This window comes from Lontra canadensis, unplaced genomic scaffold (assembly GCF_010015895.1).
Source record: "Lontra canadensis isolate GAN:19392208 unplaced genomic scaffold, GSC_riverotter_1.0 scaffold110, whole genome shotgun sequence".
Lineage (NCBI taxonomy): Eukaryota > Metazoa > Chordata > Mammalia > Carnivora > Mustelidae > Lontra > Lontra canadensis.
The window spans coordinates 1,379,291-1,401,866 of record NW_022631104.1 but is presented as its reverse complement, the minus strand read 5'-3'; the positions used below and the strand labels follow the sequence as shown (position 1 = coordinate 1,401,866).

Here is a 22,576-nt window from a genome sequence, read left to right as displayed (position 1 = left end):
AGGAACACTCCGTGTAGATTTTGCTACCTTAAGGGATAGTTTGTGTAGGAAACGGAGAGGGAAGGAGTGGTAATTTTCCTGATAGGCTTTCACAGTGATAACTTGGTTGCCTGGATAAGGTGACCAATCAGGTTTTTTTTTCTTTATATATTGAGAATATGTGGATTTACATGTATACTCGTGTTTTGACTCATTGTTATTTTTATTGATTGTGTTGGTTTACTTTGGCTGCTCCAACAAATTACCACAAACTGAATGGCTTTAAAACAATAGAAGTTTATGATCTCACAGCGGGGGAGGCGGGCAGTCCAAAATCCGTACCCCTGGGCTGAAGTGTCAGGCGTTGGCAGGGCGGTGCTCCTTCCAGAGGCTGAGGCGGGCGGCAGTTCTAGCTCCGGCGATGCTGGCCTTCCCTGGCGACCCCACCCCAAGCTCTGCCTTCGGTGTCACAGTGCCGAGTCCTCTGTGTGTCTGCTGCACAGGTCCTCTTTCTAAAAAGGCACATATGGGGGCGCCTGGGTGGCTCTGTCCATTAAATGTCTGCCTTCCTCTCAGGTCATGATCCCAGGGTCCTGGGATCGAGCCCCACATCGGGCTCTCTGCCTGGGCAGGGAGCCTCCCTCTCCCTCTTCCTCTGCTGCTCCCCCTGCTTGTGCTCTCTGTCTCTCTCTCTCTCTCTGTCAAATAAGTAAAATCTTAAAAAAAAAAAGGCATGTATGGATTGCATGTAGGGCCTACTGGGTAATCCAGGGTGGGCTCCTCCAGGGCCTGAATCATGTCTTTTGCCACAGAAGGTAATACTTATAGTTTCTGAGGATTAGGAATGAATATATCTTGAAGGGGAGGGTTGCTTTGATGTGCAGATGATCTCTTTGGGCCACTGTCTTCTCTAGGACTCCTCAGTCCTTTGATAGAACCCCAGCAGATGCCACCATGTTTCAGCTTCGTCTTGTTCCCTTCCCGTCCAGGCCTGGAATCAGTCACTATTTCCAAGGAGCTCTGCTTCCTTTTAGTGGGAAACAGTATTTAGAGGCCGCATTCTGGGAGCTCGGAGTCTAGCTACTTTTCTTAGCGGCTTTTCCAAAATAAAATGCACTTTAATGTGCTTCCTTTAACAAAGTGCACTGGACATCATTAAGTCTTTTTTTTTAAAAAAGATTTTATTTATTTATTTGACAGAGAGAGAGAGTGCGCACAAGAAAGCACAGCAGCAGGCAGAGGGAGAGAGAGAAGCAGGCTCTCCGCTGACCAGGGAGTCTGATGCGGGACTCGATCCCAGGACCCCGGAATCATGACCCTAGCTGAAGGCAGCCGCTTAACCAACTGAGCCACCCAGGCGTCCGCCTTCCTTTTTTTTAAAGTAAGCTCCATGCGCAGTGTGGAGCCCAGCGCAGGGCTTGAGCTCATGACCTTGACATCAAGACCTGAGCTGAGATCGAGTCAGACGCTGAACCATCCAGGCGCCCCCACATTAAATCTTGTATTGGTGATTCATTATGAACATCAGTTTTAGGACTGAGCTGTAGGCTGGTGACTTTTCCAGTGCTGCTGAATTTTAAAATTAGATTAATTTGCTTTTATACTAAACGTACAACACTTCCGTGGAGTTCTAGTCACTGTTCTTTGTTTCTCTGTGACCCAGCCCTCCTTGCTGCCAGTGCGGTCTGTTTCTTACCTGCAAGGCTTTTCAGTATACTCTCCGCATTCCTGCCTAAACCCTGCTTTTTTCCATACCCTTTGTTTTCTGACTCCAGGAACACTCAGGGTTATTAGGAGATAAAGTCAGATCTCACAGAGTATCAAGTCTCTGGATCTTCCTGTTTTTATACATAGAATCGTACTGTCTGTAGCTTTGGTGTCTGGTATCTTCCAGTTAGTGTGATGTGTTTAAGGGCTGTCCGTCCTATAGCATGGATCAATACTTTGTTCTTTTCTCTCTCTCTCTCTCTTTTTTAAAGGTTTATTTAATTTTTAAGAAATTCTAGCCCTACCATGGGGCTAGAACTCACGACCCTGAGATCGGGAGTCCCACATTCCTCTGACAGAGCCAGCCAGGCACCCCTGTGCTTTGCTCCTTTTTATGGACATACAACATCCCATTGCATGAGGACCCCATTTTGCTGACCCATCCGTCTTGGATGAACACTGGGCTTCCTTTGTTGGCTGTTAGGAACCGTGCCGTGAACATCCGTGTATGGCTCTCCGTGGAGATTAATTTTAATGATGTATTTCATTTACCGCGGTGTATTCCAGGTGTCACAATTTTTACATGTGAGCACTATAAAAATCGTTGGGGCATTTTAGATATTTTTGTTCAGAAGTTTCAAAATTCCAGATTTATTTCATACTTAACATACTCAGCTTAGATGCGTTTCAGGGGTGCGGTAGCCTCACGCGGCTAGTGGCTGCCGAGGCAGGAAGCACAGGCCCAGAGGTCGCTCAGGGGCCTCCTGTGCTCTGTGGGGAAGTGTTTTCTGCACGTCCGGGACATTGGCTTGGCTCGCCCCGTGTCTGTGTGGACTGCCCTGCTCCTTTGTCCTTGACTGTTCCCGGCTAGTCGCCCTCTCCTTCGCTTCTCCAAGTCCTTGCTGCCTTCCAGGTGTGCCCCTCCGCACAGGTAGGTCTAGCCGCCGTGGCTCACGTCTTTGTTCTCGTGTTTCCCTAGGAAATGCCTGGCGAACACTGTCACGGGCCAGCACAGTTCTAGGTGCTGGAAAGGCAGCAGTGAGCAGGCTACATCAAGTCTGCTTTCACTGTTTCTGGTAAGGGACAGTATTTAAATATTCAGAGAAATAATTTCGGAGGAGGGCCACAAGGCTAGTTCACGGTGGCTGACGAGGAGGTTGCTTCTGTTGGCACACGCTCATTTATTCCTGGGATGGTTCACTCCTGCCTCAGTGAGGATGTTAAAACAGTTTCCATGCTGTGAATTTCATGACTTTAGCTCTAGGTCCATGCGTTTTCCTGAACGCAGCAGTTCTGTAACCATCACCAGAGTCGTCGTGTTCTGGAACGTTTTACTCCCCTAGATTGCCTCCTGCGCCTTTGTGGTTCTGCCCCTGCCCCTCCTTCTGGGGAAGCGCCGCTCTCCCTCCCGTCACTGTAGTTTGGCCCGCTCTAGAGTTCCGTCTGTGAGGGCAGTCCGGCTTTTGGGTTTGGTTCTTTCCCTGGGCACGGTGCTCTTGAGACTCGTCCCTGATGTGTGTGTTAATAGTCAGTCCTTTAGTTGCCGAAGAGCATCTCATTATATGGGCTCCTCGTTATTTGTCCATTTTTAGTGGGCGTTTGGGCTATTTACAGCTGCTGGCTTTTGTGAGTAAAGCTGCTGTGAGCATTTGTGTACAGATCTTTGTGTGGAAGTATGTTCTTTTTTGTGGGATTGCTGGATTGTGTGGTACGTGTGCATTTACAAGCCACTGCCAGACTTTGCCGGAGTGATTGTACTGTCCTGTGTCCCACCAGCAGCCTTACAGACACTTGGTAAATTCAAGCCCAAAAGAAGGATTGAATTTAACTGCACTGGTGGATAGTGAGTTTTTAGCAATCCCAACCCGAGTCCTGAAGTGGTACAATACGGTTCCACTTACGAATGCCACTCGAGCTCTGGGCAGAAAACGGAATTCTTTTCACCATTTTGTTAAGTAAGCCTGATACTAAGTTTTGAGTAGCCTTCTTTGTCTTGTAAACGGCCACTAAAATGTTTGAAATCCAAAGTTGGAACCCGCAAATGCTCATCAGTGTGGTGGTCGTCATTCTTTTTCATTGGGCTTGGCATTCTGCGGTGTGTGAAACCCTTGGGAGAGGCAGCCCAGTGCAGAATCATCCACCTGTGCCCACGCGTGCTCGCGTCTGCTCTTGAACATGGCGTTGGCCAGCTGCGGTGCTTGGACTAAACGTAATCGGAAGTTACAGTGACTTAACGGTTACTTGGTAAAGTGCGCAGAATGGTGCCTGAATGCATCCTGTAGCCAACTGGTATTGTGAAACGTGCAGAGTTTATCTCAGTCATGTGATCGGCTTATTTCTGAAGTTCTCCTTGTTTGGCGACTATTGGAGACGTTTTCATGGTGTGTATTGTGTATGCCCATTGGGAACCCGTGGGGGAACTTAGCTTTACGGGCGTAGAGTAATGCAGGATCGGACCTGGAACATGGTTTATGCTCATTGTTTGCCTCCTGAACATTCCCTGAAACCCCCATGTTTTGGTTTATAGTTACTCCTGCATTTTTTACTTTTTGTCAAAGCTTTGTTTGCATGTTTGTCTCAAGTGATAACTTTGCTCGACTGTAGTTTCTGGAACATTTAAAGAGTAGATTATTTGAACCAGTGGCTTGAGAATTTTTAGAAATACGGTGATTTTGTAGTTATCACTAGGAAGCATCTCTACAACATGTCGAGCCAAAGGAACATCTCGATTTTTGTTAAAGATTTATTTATTTATTGGAGGGAGAGAGAGGGTGGAGGGAAGCAGAGGGAGAGAGTGAGAGAGCCTCCAGCAGACTCCCGGCTGTGCAGGGAGCCTGATGCGGGGCTTGATCTCATGACCCTGAGATTGTGGCCTGAGCAGAAATCAAGAGTTGGATGCTTAACCAACTGAGCCCCTAAGGCAACCCCCCCTCTATTTTTTTTGGCAGAATTTTGAAGCTGCAGCTATTAGATTCTGAAGTTAACAGTAACTGTCACGTTATTACATGTGAGCTGCATTTGTATGATGGCGTTTCGAGTCTTCAGAGCCTGCGATACTCTTCAGAGTGGGAGTCCGCCTTATTTTAATGAAATCTTGGAAAAGTTGAGCTTTTGCCCCAGTTCATATAAGGAGAGCTCGGCTTTGGGTTGAAGCACGGTTTTCTGACTCCAAAACTGTAGATAGCTTGTCTTTGAATCTTAGTATTTGATGACAGTGTTACCGAATCATGCATAAGATGAAGAAATGTGATTTGAGGCTGACGATAGTTGGGATGAACTTGTAGCTAACAGAGCAGTCTGATAAGGCAGTGTCTGCCTCCACCCGGATCCCGAGTGACCGGCGGAAGAGCTCCGTCTTTGGTTCCACCGGAAAACTTTGTTTTTAAAACAAAACAAAACAAAACAAAACAAAACAAAACAAAACAAAACAGAAAGAGAACTCTGCGATATGGCTGTTGGTTGGAGGACCCTTGGCTTGGTTGAAGTTCGAGCAGAGGGGACGTAGGGACAGTGTTAGATTATGTTAATCTTGTGGGCTGAGAATGGGAGCGGTGGGCTTGTGTCCAGAGAAAGCTGGGGCCAATCTGTCGAATGTTCTTAGGGAAATAGCCTCCAGATACAATGTTTCTGCTCGACTCTGTGTGGATAATGGGTTAGGGTCAGAGTGTCCTACTTTATGTCGAGTTCTGACTGTAGTTCTGACTGTAGTGTTCGGGACCGCAGCTGTGAGAGAGTGAGGGATTGAGTCATTAAAGAGTTGGGAGGTGTTTCATCTGGAGGAGGAAGGAGAGGACAGGTGTGAGGTGGCAGGTGTTGGACATTTTCCAAATCTGTAGGACAGATCTAAGATCTCAGAGGAAGCTGATTTTGGGTTGTATGACTAAAAATAGATATTTCTCACAGATGACCCCTTATCTGAAGGGGAGGGGAGGATCATCTGTTATCTGTGAACGGTGGACCTGGGTGCCATGTGGGGCAGTGAAGTAAGTTACTAGTTTTAGGTTTCTGCGGAAGCCACGTGACCACCTCTCTGTGGTGTGGTGGGAGTGTAGTCCTTATGACTTAGGAATTGGCAGTTTTCAGACTATTTTGACCTCTCTCTGTCGTAAGAAACACATTTCCCTTTACAGCCCAATAGCAGTGTGTGAGCATCTGAAGTGCAGATCTCAGGAAATAATGTATACCCAGGCGGAGCGTGGCGCTGCTGGTTTCTACTTGCTTCGTTCGTTTGCGAACGTGGGTTGCTGATCTCTGAATTTAACAGCTCATCAGTGGGTCGACGTGTAGGCTGAAGTGCACGAGACTGGTCTCTAAAGTCCTTGCAAGACTGTGCTCTTGTGGTTGTCCTGCTCAGTAACCGAGAACTGAACATCAGACCCGCAAGCTTCCAGCCGCACTGCAGGCGCCCGGAGGCTGCTCTGTACATTTGGTCGCGAGCATCTTTAGGGACGGGGATGCGGCGCGCTCTCTGTCCTGCTTCCTCTCCCCTCGGTGTCCCACACCGCCCCCATCAGGTTTCCCGTCGTTTCCTGTCTTTAATTCATCTAGACCTTTTGAAGGTCTTCCTTAGTACGTTTTCCCTCTGAACGAACGTTTGGTGTTTTTTTCTCTCACTTAGTGTCTTTCCTGTATTTGTAGTCGCGCCTGTGGCTGCTTCACTCAAACCCACTAACCCTGGGGAGGAAGCAGTTGGGTTTCGTATGTGAGGCCCAGGATCCTAAAGGTGATCTTTTGTCTGAAGCATTGTAACACCTAATTGCTTTGAGAGTTACAAAAAAGAAGAAGAAAGGAGAAGTGAGACAAAGTAAGGTTTTTCCACTTGGATTCTCAAGAGGATGGGCGCGAAGCTGTTCTGTGACTCGGGGGCTCAGAGCTGCCTCCTCTGAGCGCAGGGGCAAGGGAGAAGGAGGCAGGTTTTTAATGTTGCCGAGGTCGGATAGTTTGGAGATTGTGTGACGTGAAATGGGGTTACGTGAAGTGAAGTGACAGCTGTCAGTGGTACCGAAGATACTGACACGGTGCTCCCCACATGCGCGTCTGCTGGCTCGAGTACTCTGCAAGCGCAGGTGACCCGGCGTGTGTCTGCGTGAGGACCGCCCTCTGCGGGAGGCGTTGTTCCTGCCAGCCTCACGCCCCCCGCCCTACCCCGACTTTCCCTCTCCCCTGTCTCCTCAGGCCGCCGGGTACTTGCAGGTTTCTTTCTTTCTTTCTTTTTTTTTTTTTTTTCTTAAATTCTACTTTTTTTTTTTAAAGATTTTATTTATTTATTTGACAGAGAGAGTGAGAGAGCACAAGCAGGGGGAGCGGCAGGCAGAGAGAGAGAGAGAGAATGAAGCAGGCTCCCCGCTGAGCAGAGAGCCTGATGCGGGGCTGAGATCATGACCTGAGCTGAAGGCAGAGGCTTAACCCAGTGAGCCCCCCAGGCGTCCCTACTTTCAGGTTTCTTCAATAGGAGCCTAAACAGAGCACAGCTGAGTGGCTACATTTAGTGTGACAGTGATTGTTTTTGGTAATTCCTAAAAAGAAGTTGTACATGGTGAGTTTTTAGAGCACCAGAAGAATGCAGTTTGCTAGCTGGAAGGCCACTTCTGAAACAAATTAAAAGGTTCTATTTTTTAAGGAAATTCATCTATTTTAACAAATTGTTTATCTTGGGAAAATTAAGTGTAGCTTATAAAAAATGATTAGTGTGTCAAAACATTGAAGACTATTGAGGTTAATCATGTGCACTTTTTATGAGCAGAGACATTGAGACGTAACAGTAATAAACGGTTGTAATGATTTTTTAAAAAAGATGAAACACTTCCTTACGTTTTAAATTTAAATCCGTGTAATCAGTGTAATTTATTATTGTAGTTACCCTTTGGTTCAGAGAGGCAACCACTCAAGGTAATTTGGCTTATTCCTCCCAGTCTTTTTTTTTTAATGTATTTTTTTGCATAGCTCATATTGGGTTGTATAATTTTGTATTTTTTTTATTTAATATAATTTTTTGGCTTGATATTATTCCATTGGGTGGATATTTCCTGCCATACTTAGTAGTTTCATTTTACCCAATGAGACAGAAATGAAGACTTTTGAGTTATAGAAAATGTTCAGATTCTTTTGTTCTACTGAAGTGTTATGTGTTTTATTTATTTATTTTAGGTGTTTTCTTGGCTCTTGAACATCTTGAAACAAAAAGATTCTGGTTGTAATATTTGACTTACACTGCTTTTCTTCTGTTGCTTATGTCTCATCAAACTTAATAAGAGTTTGGGACTTAGGGGCGCCTGGGTGGCTCAGTGGGCTAAAGCCTCTGCCTTCGGCTCAGGTCATGATCTCAGGGTCCTGGGATCGAGCCCCGCATTGGGCTCTCTGCTCAGCGGGGAGCCGGCTTCCTCCTCTCTCTCTGCCTGCCTTTCTGCCTACTTGTGATCTCTGTCTGTCAAATAAATAAATAAGATCTTAAAAAAAAAAAAGAGTTTGGGACTTAAAAATATCTTTAAGTTATTACATGTTCTCCCATTCGTATCAGGATTAGGGAAGGAGATGCATCTAAGAGTCATTGGGTCTTTCCTTCAGTTATTTACCATAGTCTTTTTCCTTTTTCATTTCCGGTTGCTTATTTCATACATTTTGAGTAATTGATGTAATAATTTTTCCCTTTGGGTGTCAAGCATTAAAAATAGCCATTGCATAACTTAGTTTTCCCTTTTTCTTTCTTCTTTCCTTTTAAATTTTTTTTTTAGAGCGTGTGCATGCTTGCAAGGGAGGGATGTGCAGAGGGAGAGAGACAGACAGAGAATCTTAAGAAACTCCACAGTCAGCGCGGAGCCGGATGTGGGGCTCGATCCCACAACCTGGAGATCATGACCTGTGCCAGAATCAAGGGTCTGATGATGCTCAACCACCTGAGCCACCCAGGATCCCCAAGATTTTATTTTTGTGTAACCTCTACACCCAGTGTGGAGCTTGAACTCAGAACCCTGAGATCAGGAGTTTCACGCTCTTTCAGCCAAGCCACCTGGGCGCCCGCTTTTTCTTAGGATCTGGCTGAAGGCACCAATGTGCAGACTCGTGGAGTGGTTCAGGGAGGCTGAGATACCGATAGCTCTCACCTGCTGAGTTGTGGAAGGCTGGCATTCGGACTGACTTTTCATGGTGCTGTGAAGATGCAGGGTCCTGGAGAGGGGTCGGAGCTGGAAGTCTGAAGCGTGGGCACTGAGTCAGGATCACGAGGCTCGAGGGACTTCTGGTCTTCTGTGCCTACGTATGAAGTCACCTGCTTATTCTGCCTTTTTCCTTTATTTGTCAAATAAATACCACTAGTTTGATAATTACATTGATCAATTTTTTCCCCCCAAATGCCAGGCTAAGTACTTTTAACATGAGCTGTTAGCTAGTTATTGTGAACTTGGTGGTGACCATGCTAGAAAAACAGCATGTGTACTTTGTGTGATGAGCGCTATTTTCAGTTTACTTTGCGGTTGGTCGCTAATGCATTAGGATATGGCCATTTGTAAACTTCTCTGCTGTCTTATGCAAGGGGAATTGATTTTCCAGATATAGCAGTAGAGGCATTCTTTTTTTTTTTTTTTTAAACAGTTGTTTTGGCCTTTTTCTTTGTTGTAGAATTGCGGTATATTAGAAGTACTCAGGTGGATTTAAAATTTTTTAATTAAAACAACAAATGAGAGTAAGGGAGTTGGTGTATCCTCAAAGGGATTCTGATCCCTGGAACTGAAAACTGTCCCAGAGCTCGAGAGAGGCAGCCAGACTGTGGGTGTGGGCTGCGGCTGCTCTGTGGGCCAGAGCCAGGACAGACTTGGGAGCTGGAACCACACTTCATTTTGGCTGCAGGTTTTTTTTTGTTTGTTTGTTTGTTTTTTAAAGACCTATTTGTTTAAGAGAGAGAGCCCATAAGCAGGGGGAGGAGCCAAGGGAGGGGGAGACACACAGACTCCCCACGGCGTGGAGAGTTAGGTGCTGGGCTACATTCCATGACCCGGAGACCACGACCTGAGCCGAAATTAAGTCAGGCACTTCGCTGACTGAGCCCCCAGGCACCCCTTACCTGCCGTTTTAAAGGCTGCGTTTTAGCTTTTATTACCGATTAGCTTCAGTTCCTAAATGTTGAAAGGTACGGCCGTTTTTGTGTGTGTTTTGAGGATGGTAGGAGTGGGGTGGGAGTGTGTTTGGGAAAAGGAAGGACAGAGGGGTCTTGCTTTTTCTTTTCTTTTGCTTCCCCTGAGTCCTTCCTGACTTCATGCGGTAATCAGTAGCTATCCATAATGTCAGACTGTTAAGGGAAAAGCTTGTTTATTTGACATTTGGGATTTGGGCAGTAAAAATACCAAGAGAAGTAAATAGTGTAGATAGCAAGTTTCCTCCATGATTTCAGATAGGACGTGTGAAATGACTCCATCTTTTCCCCTCCAGATTCTCCATCCCTCTTTTTCTCCAAAAGTCATCGAATGTTCTCATGACCAGATGCCGTTCTTTGCTGTGACCTAGAGGCCCTAGATACGCCCTCCTCAAAATGACGCCTCACCTTTAATAATGAATGGTGGGGCTCAAACAGCAGGACGGCAGCCCTTCCCCTTCCGCCTGGATTGTATCCAGACTGTCCCATCTGTAGTGAGGCTGGTCTGAAGACGTGGCGATGAACATAGTTTTAGGTGCTGATTTCAGCTCATTATCTTTTATCAGAGGAGTCGTAGAGAACCTTGAAAACCACATGGAAGAAATTAATGAGACCGACTGTTCACGCATAGATAAACCACTGCTGCATTTCCCCAGTCTTTCCTGTGTGCTGTAATTGAGGACCCGGTTGGGGGAAGGTAGGGCCTTCAGAGAGAATTTCAGATCATGGTTAAAATTGTAACAAATCGTCATTATCTGGAGTGGCTCATGCTAGAGACCTGGGACTTCCCCTAGCCTTGGGGTTTAGGTGGTGGCATTAGTACCCATTTGTGTCTCTCAGAGGGATTAGGGTTATGGCTTTGTGTCTGGGTTGCTGTTGGGGCAGAGGAGGAGGTGAGGTCGGACTCCTGGGTTGCCCTCCTCTTGCTTGAAGCAGAAGAACCCCTGGGTTTGCTCAGGATGGCCACTTATTTAATCAGCTGCCACGAAATGATGTAGCCCTGAAGTCAGACATGTCCCAGTCCCTGACACTCCCCCGTGACCATGACTCTGCACACCGGATCATCCGCCAGTAATGGGGGGTTCGTACCTAATAGTTCTGTACACGAGAGGGTTTTTGATGATGATTCCAGTATAATGGTGATGAGTCCTTTTGCAGTTGGGAGGATGGTCTAGACTGGTCTGCCTTTCCCAGTCAGAAAACTGTAAAGTTTTGCTTGTAACGCTTGAGGGAAACCGGAGCTAGCAAGATTGGGCCCCGCACTCCAGTAGTTAATAACTCCAGAATAGATCAACGCGCTGTCAGCTACAGAGGGACTTCAGAAGCTCTCTTTTGGGAAATTTGCCTCATGTGATTCTCCACATATATATGCTGTGGTACCTTGTGTGATTCATTCATAGTGTGGGTTACGTCTGATAGAAGCGAAGATTAGAATTTCTAGAATATATTGGATTTTTGGAAGAAGCTTGCTTACTTGTTCCGTTATAGAAATATGTAACTTATAAATAAAAGTTATTACTTGTTAACTAGTATTTTTTTTTCCAGTTTCTCTTCAGCAACGGGTAGCAGAATTGGAAAAAATTAATGCAGAATTTTTACGTGCACAGCAGCAGCTTAAGCAAGAATTTAATCAAAAGAGAGCAAAATTTAAAGAGTTATATTTGGCTAAAGAGGGTAAGTTCCTAAGTCTGTCTCTAACTCCCCATACTAAGACTGCCTTAACGTGTCGAGTTTCTTGGTAGTACAATGTTAATTTTATCATTGAACACACCTTGATTTTATTTGTATTTATGTTGTAAACTGAAAGCCTATTTAGAGCCTAGAGTTAAGAATGGAACTGATAGAGGGGTAGCTGGGTGGCTCAGTGGGTTAAGCCTCTGCCTTCGTCTCAGGTCATGATCTCAGGGTCCTGGGATCGAGCCCTGCATCGGGCTCTCTGCTCAGCAGGGATCCTGCTTCCCCCTCTCTCTGCCTGCCTCTCTGCCTGCTTGTGATCTCTGTCTCTCAAATAAATAAAATCTTTAAAAAAATAAATAAAAAGAATGGAACTGATAGAACACGTTGGAAAATGCAGGATTCAGGCTTTCCCTTATCTTTGAGCTTCACAAGGATACGCGTTGTAGGGAGGCTCCAGCACCCTGGGACACGGGGCTCTCGGTGGTCTTCCCGCCCGAGAGAGAGCCCAGGCCAAGTGGCCTTGGGGTGTTCTACTGAGAGCCTTGGCTGTGTTGAAGACTGTCACACGTTGATGCTTCCTGGAGGGGATCCCGCAGATGATCACTTACTTACCAGCAAAGACCCAGGACTCCGGTGAGGCAGACGCGGTGCTGGGTGCTGGCTGGAGCCGGAGCCGCAGTGCCAGGGTTCTGGAACTCCTAGAACTGGAGCTCGAGCAAGGAGAGAAGGAAGGCTTACAAGACAGATGCGGGAATGTGTCGAGAGGGCCTGGCCCTGAAGAGTCAGGACAGGCTTACACGTTGGGTGTTGATGTAGGAAAATACAGCTGTGGCTTCTGCAGCCCCCAGCAGTGGTTCCTGGAGTGTGGTCACAAAACAGCAGCATCGGGGTTGCAGTCACCTGGGTCGCAGTCACCTGGGAAGCTTGTTAGAAATGTATGGTTTGGGTCCTGTTTCACGTTTGACCAGCTCAGGGTCCAGCAGTCGTTGTTTTAATTGGGTGACTCAGATGCTGGGTGAAATCCTCCGAGAGCTCGTCAGAACACAGTGTGTTGGGGTGGTGCCCAGGAATCTGCATTTCTGATGAGCTCTAGGTATGTGCAGTTTGTGAGCCGCCGCTCAAGACTGGTGATCAGCCAGCTTTGAAGTTCCACTTTGTGGAAGCACTCCATCAAGTCATCGCGTATACCCTCACACCTTTCCTGAAGGTGATGCTTAAAATGTTTTATTTTAAATTTAAAAAGATACAAAAGATACAAATTCTGTATTATTGTCAACACTAAGAATTTAAATTAAAACCTCATGCTCTTAAACATATCCAACAGAATCAATCAGTGATTTAATATCTTTCACCATTCATTTTAAGAAAAATACGTGAATAAGATCTTCAGCAGATATTTTACATTTTTTTCCCCTCCTTGTGTTGGGTTTTCAGTTCTACAGCTCCCTCAGAATTTTATTCTAAAAAGATTTTTTTTCCCTTGTTTTAGGAACACAGACTTGAGTGCTGTGCATCAGAATTTGACTTGTAGGGTTTGTTAGAACAGAGATCGTGCGTCTCACCCTAGAAGCTGACTCATTGGGTCTGCGGGGTCCTAGAACTGACACTTCTAGTGAGTTAGCAGGTGGTGCTGACGCTCTTGGTTCAGGGACCGCACTTGGGGAGTCATGGGTGGTACTTGATGCTCGAAAGCCTTTTTCAAAGAAAATTTCATCAGACTTGTCTGCGACAGAAATTGCTTACATATTTCTAATGCACTGACTTACTGTTCAGTTATTAATATGTGCACAGTTGAACACACTACGTACATTCTATACATTTAAAATATAATAAAGTGTGAAACTTGTTGGAAATGCAGGTACATTACGTATTGGAAATGCAGATAAAATTGGATTTCCCTCCCAATTAAGTTGTAACCTCTGTGTGAGTAATATTTACTTGTAGAAAAAGGTAAGTTTTGGGTTTTTTTTTTTTTAATTATTTGAGAGAGAGAGCACAAGTAGGAGTAGAGGGGGTCAGAGGGAGAGGGAGAGAGAGACCCAAGCAGACTCCCTGCCGAGTGCAGAGCCCAACACAGGGCTCGATCCCAGGACCCTGGGATCATGACCTCAGCCAAAGGCAGATGCCTAACAGACTGAGCCCCCCAGGTGCCTCCAGGTTTGTTTTTTTTTTTTTTTAATAAAGATGAGTGCTGAGTACCCTTAGTCTTATAAATAAGTATATGGAAATAGAAGGTTTATTTTATTTTATTTTACTTTATTTTATTTAAGATTTTATTTATTTATTTGAGAGAGAGAGAATGAGCATGAACAGGGCAAGGGCAGAGGGAAAGGGAGAAGCAGGCTCCCCGCTGAGCAGGGAGCCCGATGTGGGGCTCCATCCCAGGACCCTGAGATCATGACCTGAGCCAAAGGCAGACAGTTCTTCACTGGCTGAGCCCCCCAAGCACCCTAGAAGGTTTATTTTATAGTGATGATTATTCCATTCTCTTACGGTCTCTCTGAATTACATGTTAAGTCACATAGTCCTCAGCTTTGAAAGTACTTCTTGTTTGTCGGCCAGCAGCCCGCTCAGGCTTCCTCCGGTGTTGTTGGAAGTGGACTTCGCAGTCGCCTTACCTGCCGCAGGCCTGTTACCCAGTCGTTAGCCGTGTGCTTTTCCATCGTTAGTCCTAATGCTTCACATTCTCCCTCTGGTTGGACACGGGAGAGGAGGTTATTCATGGGGTGGTGACCCACAGTGCGGGGCGGGCGGAAGGCCATGTCTCGTTACGTGGGAGAGCGCTGTTGAGGGAAGGGAGGTGGGCAGGGGACTCTGCCCTCATACTCCGCAGGGGTCTGTGTGCTCCACTGAGGACCCTGCCCTGCAGGCTCCCTGCAGGCTATAGGCGGCCACTCTCGGAGGGGTCAGGAAAGATTGTAAGTGGTCGTGCGCGGCAGGTGTCGAGAGCACAGTGGGACGCAGCGGCGCAGGACACCTGGTAAGGCTCAGCTGAGCAGAGTCACGGGGACGGACCGGTTTGCGTCAGTGACACAGCCAGGTGTGTGCATGGAGGTGAGATAGAAAATTCATCTTTTGCTGTGAACTGTGTTCAGACAAGCTTGAGAGCTGTGTAGGCCTCACGGAGTGCATCCGGCACAGCACAGGCTTGCTGCCTGTCGCGGGGTGCGGCTGCCTCCCCGCTCCATCTAGTTCCTTCGAGGCCCACACGGAGGGAATGCTGGCGCTCCTGTCTCAGCACGGCACACGGTGCAAGTCACTGCGGAGGCTGGGGTGACTGAGTTACGGTTTTATCTCCAAAAAAGTATGGTCTTCAGAAGCAGATTGTGTGTTTGCAGAGTTATCGTTTGAACGTATGTTGAGCGTCATGAGAAGTTCTGTCTGGTTCTTCCGTGTGTCTCTGTGACTTCGTTAACGCTCCCTGAGAAAGCTTGTTCCAGCCTCGAACTGAGGAGGCACCACTTTGAACGGCGCAGTGGTGTGTCCTTGTCGGGGGACCTGTGGTACCTTTCATGTCCGTGCGTGGCGGCACACGGCTCGCCTCTGGTGACCGGTGAACGTGCCGCCACCCTAGCTGGGGCATCCCTTCCCCTCCTCCGCGGTCCCCAGCAGCCCTTCCTATGCTCGCTCTTTCGGTCTGGCTTACTCTGTAAACTCAAGTTAGTCTTGCCCCAAGTTTGTTCATTTTGTTTTCTGGTTTCCTCTGTCCCCAAATAAAGCTGTTAGGGTTTCCTTTGTTTTCTTATTTTCTGCTTTTAAATTATAAGATGGACTTTCCTGTAAGGTTCTTCAGAACGGAAAATGACCAAGTACCTCTCATTTCTGAAATACGTGATCATTTGCGGTTTTCAGTCTCTGATCCAGACAGCTTGAACTGTGGGTTCGTTCAGAAAACAGTGTGGGTATGTCAAGTTACTGTGAGGACACCGAGACCTAGTAAGCGATCTGTGCACGTTCGTATCTGCATTGTCTGGAGTTCCTGGCGAACTTCAGCCGGCTGTGGAGGGGACGTCACTTTTCACAAAAGTTCAGAAGAAATAATGTGACCCCTTTTGAGAGTTTTTGGTGTCATTTCTAAAGAAAATGCATAGTCTGTAAAAGGTAAATGTTGATTCAGTTTCAGTCCTGGCCGTTTCCCTATGTCATAATGAAAATAAAAACGTACGGCTGTCCCCTAAAGCGGCAGCTTATGGTACAGCATCTGCTGCAAATGTGAACCTGGTCTTCGTGGTCACAGATGGCGGCAGTGTAAGTCATGGGTTTGACGTGTTCAGCACATCTTCAGCGTCCAGCAGACTAGGTCAAGGTGACTCTGGAAGTCCAGACATCTGTATTTGTCCCAATAGCAGCAGCATTTGCTTTGGTGTTGTAATAGCTGGGCTCTCGTGTTTGGAGAAGGGCCAGTGGAGAAGTAGGGACAGTATGAGGAAGGCTGCTGAAAGAGGTTAGGACTTCGGACTCCCCTCAGCTGCCCCTTCCGACCTTGGTACCTGCCCTTTTCTCAGCTGCCTTCAACTGGGTATGTTCGTGTTTCTGAAAGCTCTGTTGCTTTTCCACTGAACTTGAAGAAAAAGCATTCAGCTTTGAAAAGAAGTGTGTGGTTTGGCTTTCTGGATTCGCCAACCTCAGTATACAGCTTGGCACTATGCCAGGGTTTGGTTTTGGAAATCCTCAGTCTTGGGCAGTAAGAGAAGCTCTGTTATGTGAAGCAGCAAACAGAAGGCCAGAGAGTTTGGAGTTTGAAGGAAAATAGTAGAGCTATAACACGCATTCATCACCCGAAGACAGATTTTCTAGGGCTGTTGGGAAGGACTTTATCTGTGGGCCTAGTTTCTGTAAAGCCCGGGCACTGACCAATCAGAGTTTCAGTAGTTCTGTGCCAGGTTAAGGAAGATGTTTATGGTTCAGGCGCTGTGACCTTACACTGAGATATGGAAATAAATCTAGGTATATTAAATAAAATTGAAAGCCATTAGAAATCTTAGAAACAACAAATAAATGGAAATAAGGTAGATAGATGGTTTAAACTGTAGATAAGGCACAGATTTCAGTGAATTAGAAAATGGTATTTGGGAGCTCCCCTTCTCAGTGAGACAGAGCGAGAAGGATCAAAGGGCAGCAGACGTAGAGGCTTCAGTGAGTCTTGAACATGTTTCTAAAAAGAGTTGTGGGGCGCCTGGGGGCTCAGTCATTAAGGGTCTGCCTTCTGCTGTGGTCATGATCCCAGGGTCCTGGGATCGAGCCCCACATCAGACTCCCTGCTCAGTGGGAAGCCTGCTTCTCCCTCTCTCACTCCCCCGCCTGTGCTCCCTCTCTCACTGTGTCTCTCTCTCAAATGAATAAAATCTGAAAAAATAGTAATAATAAAATAAAAAGAGTTGCAGGAGGGGCACCTGGGTGGCTCAGTGGGTTAAGCCTCCGCCTTTGGCCCAGGTCATGATCTCGGGGTCCTGGGATCGAGCCCCGCATGGGGCTCTCTGCTCAGCGGTGAGCCTGCTTCCTCCTCTCTCTGCCTGCCTCTCTGCCTACTTGTGATCTCTCTCTCTGTCAAATAAATAAATAAAATCTTTAAAAAAAAAAAAAGTTGCAGGAGAAGACAGAGGAGGGTTAAAATATTTGAGGAGTTACTAACTGAGGTTTTTCAGGGATTAAGAAAAAAAGTGAGTCCTTAACATAAATACTGAGTACCAAGTAGATATGTATAGTAAATTCTTATTTTGATGTATCATAAGCTGTAGAACAGTAAAGCTGTAGAATAGTAAATTCTACTATAAGTACATAAGTAAAGTAAATAAGTAAATAAAGTAGATAAGTAAATAAGCTGTAGAATAGTAAATTCTTATTTTGATGTATCATAAGCTGTAGAACACCAAGAATGAAAAGAAAATATGGAAGGCTAACAGAAGAAACAGGTTATTGGGAGATGCCACATAAACAAAATCTATTACAGGAGACAAATATCTTCAAGGTGCAGAGAAAAGTAAGTCTAAACCTCAAATTTTATATGTAGCTGAGTTATTCAAGAATGAGAGCACCAGGGCGCCTGGGGGGCTCAGTGGGTTAAGCCTCTGCCTTCGGCTCAGGTCATGATCTCAGCGTCCTGGGATGGGGCCCCACATCCGGATCTCTGCTCGGCAGGGAGCCTGCTTCCCCCCTTCTCTGCCTGCTTGTGATTCTCTGTCAAATAAATAAAATCTTAAAAAAAAAAAGAACGAGAGCACAATAGGTATTTTAGGTATATGGAATCTAAGAGCACTTAGCCACATGAATCACCGGAAGAACCAGTAGAGACGGCATTTGCAAGAAGAGTAAATGCAGGGAGAATATAGGGTAGAAGAAACAATACCAGCCTAGAAACAGTAAGTCTGACTGTAAAAACAAGAACCAAAAAACTTCATAGTTCATGTTAGGTTTTAAAAGAAGAAAGTAAAACAAATGAAACAGTAAGAACAAAATTGGGGCCTACGGCAACACACATTGAAGGAATGTAGAAGGCTATCTCATAATGAGACAATCTCCCGAGAAGATAGAGCCATCACTGGGGTGCCTGGGGGGCTCAGTCGGTTAAGCGTCTGCCTTCAGCTCAGGTCACAATCCCGGGGTCTGGGGATCCTGGGATTGAGCCGTGCATTGGGCTCCTTGCTCCACAGGAAGTCTGCTTCTTCCTCTGTTTTTCCCCCTGGCTTGTGCTCGCTCGCTCTCTCTCTCTCTCTCTCATTCATTCTGTCTCTCTCAAATAAATTAAAGTCCTAAAAAAAAAAAAAAAGACAATCATGAACTTGTATGTACCCAACGAAATCCCCATGACATGCCATGTAAAACAGAAGGTTGATAGAATTAAAGGAAGACATCAACAGACGCACAGGAAGGAGTTATTTAATATTGTATTAATTGCTAGATCAAGTAATAGGTAAGATGTAATAGCTTTGAGCAACAGAATTTTAAAAAGCTTGATCTAGGAATTCCGTACCCAAGGAATCAAAAAATGTTCATTCCGTTTATATTCATATTATTATATTTTATATTTTGTATATAAAATATATATTTATATATATTTTATAATATATATTTATATATAAATATATATTATATTTTATATTCCTTTTATATTCATAAGGAACACAAAAAAATGGTCTGTATACATATATCTCAAGAACTCAACGTAGTAAAAAAAATAAGACTACTTATGTTTTCTTACCTAATTCTGTTAAAGATTTTAAACAGTAATGTAAGTGTTTTGTAAAACTTTGGGAACTAAGAATGCATTCCTGTTGGTCTTAAGTTAAAGAGGAAATCACAATGGAGATCACAATATCTGAGAATATGGTGAAGATACTTGTGGAAAGCAGCTAAAACAATACTTAGAGAATAAGCTTTTAAGTTTAAAAGCATTTATTAAAATTAAATAACTAAAAGACAGTGAGAGATTGAAAGATAAATGATCTGGGGCCCCTGGGTGGCTCAGTCGGTTAAGCGTCTGCCTCCAGCTCAGGTCATGATCCCAAGGTGCTGGGATCGAGCCCTATGTTGGTCTCCTTGTTCAGTGGGGAGCCTGCTTCTCCCTCTCCCTCTGCTGCTCCCCCTGCTTGTGCTTGCTCTCTCTCTCTGTCAAATAAATAAAATCTTTAAAAAGAAAAAGAAATGATTTAAGTGTTTAGCTCTGGAAGCTAGAAAAAGAGTGAACATAAAGAAGAAAAAAAATTAGAAAATGAAATGGAAAGCAAAGTTAATAGTTAAGCTCAATAAAATCAAAAGCTCATCTTTTGGAAAAAACAAGACAATTACTGATGGAGTAGAACTGTAAAAGCATAAGAACACTGTGTATGTCTGTGCCAAAAGTCTTGGCTATTTAGTTGAATAGTATCCCAGGATATATGAATTACCAAAATCACCTCAAATAGAAAACTTGAATAAAGCATAACCGTAAGAAAAACTGAGTCAATAAACAATTCTTATTTATAAAAGATGCCACAGGCACAGGGAATTTTTGTTAAATACACAAGGAAAATTTGTTTCTTTTATATGCTATGTCAGAAACAAAAAGAGAGCCATTCATTTCATCTCGTGGAATTAGGCTAACCCTGATACCTAACCAAGAAGCACAGATGCTAGCATACAAATAAACCAATCTCATTTATGACCACAGAGTTTAAAACCCTAAATAAAATTGACTTCAGGGGAAGAAGGAGCTGGAGGGGAACCTATGGATTGAGAGAGAGAGCACATGTCGAAGCATTTATGCACCTTATTGGAATTTGACTCAAAGCGCTGAACTGTTAAAAAAAGAATTCAGACAACAGGACTTCGCGGCACTGACAGCATGTTTGATGGGATTCAGACGTGGTCACGTTTTTCAGCCGTGAAGATGATCCTTCCAAAGTGAAACTAGCCAGAAAGACAAGTAATGTATGATTCCACTTACGTGAGGAGGATGGACGGGAATCCACTGGAAGCCTATTTGAGCAGTAATGGGAGTTCAGCAGGGTTGCAGGGTACGCGATCAGTACACAGAATGCAGTTGTATTTCTTCTTCTGCAGTTTTGAGTTCAGTTCCAGTTAGCGAACGTGCAGTGTAATGCTAGTTGTGAGTGCGCAGTGTGGTGACTCAGCACCGTGCTACGCTGCCAGGCGCCCATTGCAAGTGTACGCCCGAATCCCCACCACCCGCTTCACCTGTCCCCCAGCAGTCTCCCCCCCCGTAACCTGCTCTTTAGTTAAGAGTCTGTTCCGTGGTTTGCCTCTCTTTTTTTCCTTTTTTTTTTTTTTTAAGTGGAGCCCAACATGGACTTGAACTTACCACCCCAAGGTCAAGACCTGAGCCGAGACTGAGTCACACGCTTAACCAGCTGAGCCACCCAGACACCTCATTTGTTTTGTTTCTTAAATTCTACATACGAGTGAAGTCGGATGGTATTTGTCTTTCTCTGACGGACTTGCTTTGCCTTATAGTCTGTAACTGAGCCATGTCTTTGCAAATGGCAAGATTTCTTTCCTTTTTATGGCCAAGTAATATTCCATCTCTCTCTCTCTCTCTCTCTCTCTCTCTCTCACACACACACACACACACACCGCATCTTCTTTACCCATTCATCATCTGATGGACATGTGGGCTATTTCCATAATTTGGCTGTTGTAGAGAATGCTAATGTACACACGGGGTGCGCGTATCCCTTGGAATCAGTATTTTGCATCTTCGGGTAAACCCCTAGTAATGCAGTTGCTGGGTCGTCGGGTAGCTCTGCTTTTAACTTGCCCAGAGCGGCTGCACCAGTTTGCTTTCCCAGCAGCAGTGCAGGAGGGCCCCCCTCTTCTCCCCATCCTCGCCGGCATCCATGGTTTCTTGTGGTGTTGATCTTTGACATTCTGACGGGCGGGAGGTGGTACCTCCTTGTAGTTTTGTTTGCGTGTCCCTGCTGACCAGTGATGTTGAGCATCTTTTCGTGTGTGTGATGGCCATCTGGACGTGTTCCTTGGAGAAATCACTATTCATGTCTTCTGCCCATGTATTAACTGGATTATTCATGTTTTGGGTGTTGAGTTATACAAATTCTTTATAGATTTGGGCCACTGACCCTTTATTAGATACATCATTTGCAAACATCTTCTCCCATTCTGTAGGTTGCCTTTTAAGTTTTATTGATTGTTTCCTTTGCTGTGCAGAAGCTTTCTATTTTGCTACAGCCCCAATAGTTTATTTTTGCTTTTGTACTCCCTTGCATCAGGAGACTTATCTAGAAAGAATCTGCTATAGCAACGTCAAAGAAGTTACTGCCTATGTCCTTCTCTATGATTTTTATGGTTTCAGGTCCCACATTTAGGTCTTTGGTCTATTTTTTAATTTATTTTTGTGTATGGTGTAAGGAAGTGGTCCAGTTTCATTCTTCTGCACGTGCCTGTCCAATTTTTCCAACACTGTTGGTTGAAGAGATCTTCTTTTCCCCATTTGATGTTCTTTCCTGCTTTGTCAAAGATTAATACACCTGTGGGTTCAAATTGATTATATTTCTATACACTTGCAATGAATAATCTGAAAATGGAACTAAGGAAATAATTCTGTTTATAGTAGCATCAAAATTTGTGATATATTTAGGAAGAAGTTTAACAAAATAATTGTAAAACTTGTACTTTGAAAACTTTCAAAATGGTGTTGAAAAAACTGAAAGCGATCTAAATAACTGGAAAAACATTCTATGCTCATATATCAGAAGACTTAGTATTGATGGGACCCCCTGATGGGTGTACAGATTTAATGCAGTGTCTTCCATCATCTCAGTTCTTTTTGATAGACGTGGACAAACTGATCCTCCAAATTATTCAACCGTGTTAGGGATCCAGAATAGCCAAAACGTTCTTGGAAAACAAGAACAAAGTTGGAGGACTCACTTAGCCCGGTTTCAGAACTGGCTACGAAGTGGTAGTGGTCGAGACAGTGTGGTGCTGGCACAGGTGTAAGTAGTAGCTCCGCGAGGTAGAGCTGGGATCCAGACACTGACCTCCTCCCGCGCGTGGTCAGCCCACTGTGTGCAAGACAACGGAATGGCCCAAGTGAGGAAGGACCATCTTTCCAACAGACCGTGCCGAGACATCTCGGTATCCCCGTGTATACAGATCCACTTGGAGTGTGTCAAGGACCAGGGTTTAAAAGACAGACTGTAAAACTCTTACAGGAAAACCTAGGGATCAATCCGCACAACCTTGGAATTGAGCAGCGCCGTCTCCAGTAGGATGCTGCGAGCCGAGGCAACCAGACAGAGCGCGCTTCATCAGAGTTAAATGCTTTTGTGTTTCCAAGGACACTGTCAGGGAAGTGAAAAGATAGCCCACTGGATGGGAGATATTTTTGCAAATATCGTATCGGATGAGGGACTTTTATCTCTATGTATCAGGAACCCTTACAGCTAAGTAATACAAAGACAGCCCAGCGGAAAATGGTCAACAGACACTGGTCTGTTGACAGACATTGACATTTGACAGACAGTGGTCAGTAGACGTTTCTCCAGAGAGGTCGCCCAGGTGGCCGACACACACACACGATTAAGATACTCAGTGTCCTTAGGATCAGAGAAGCGCACGTCAGAGTGACGGTGA

At 45.1% G+C, this 22,576-nt stretch overlaps 1 protein-coding gene across 2 annotated transcripts in view; it reads left to right on the top strand.

Moving 5' to 3' along the window:
• The window catches only part of RABEP1 (rabaptin, RAB GTPase binding effector protein 1), an 88,321-nt gene that overhangs the window by 22,689 nt on the left and 43,056 nt on the right, over positions 1–22,576 (top strand). For both annotated transcript variants that reach the window (XM_032840034.1, XM_032840035.1), the window contains exon 2: positions 11,357–11,485. In XM_032840034.1, the coding sequence (XP_032695925.1) occupies positions 11,357–11,485 (129 nt within the window). The remainder of the gene's footprint in view (positions 1–11,356; positions 11,486–22,576) is intronic.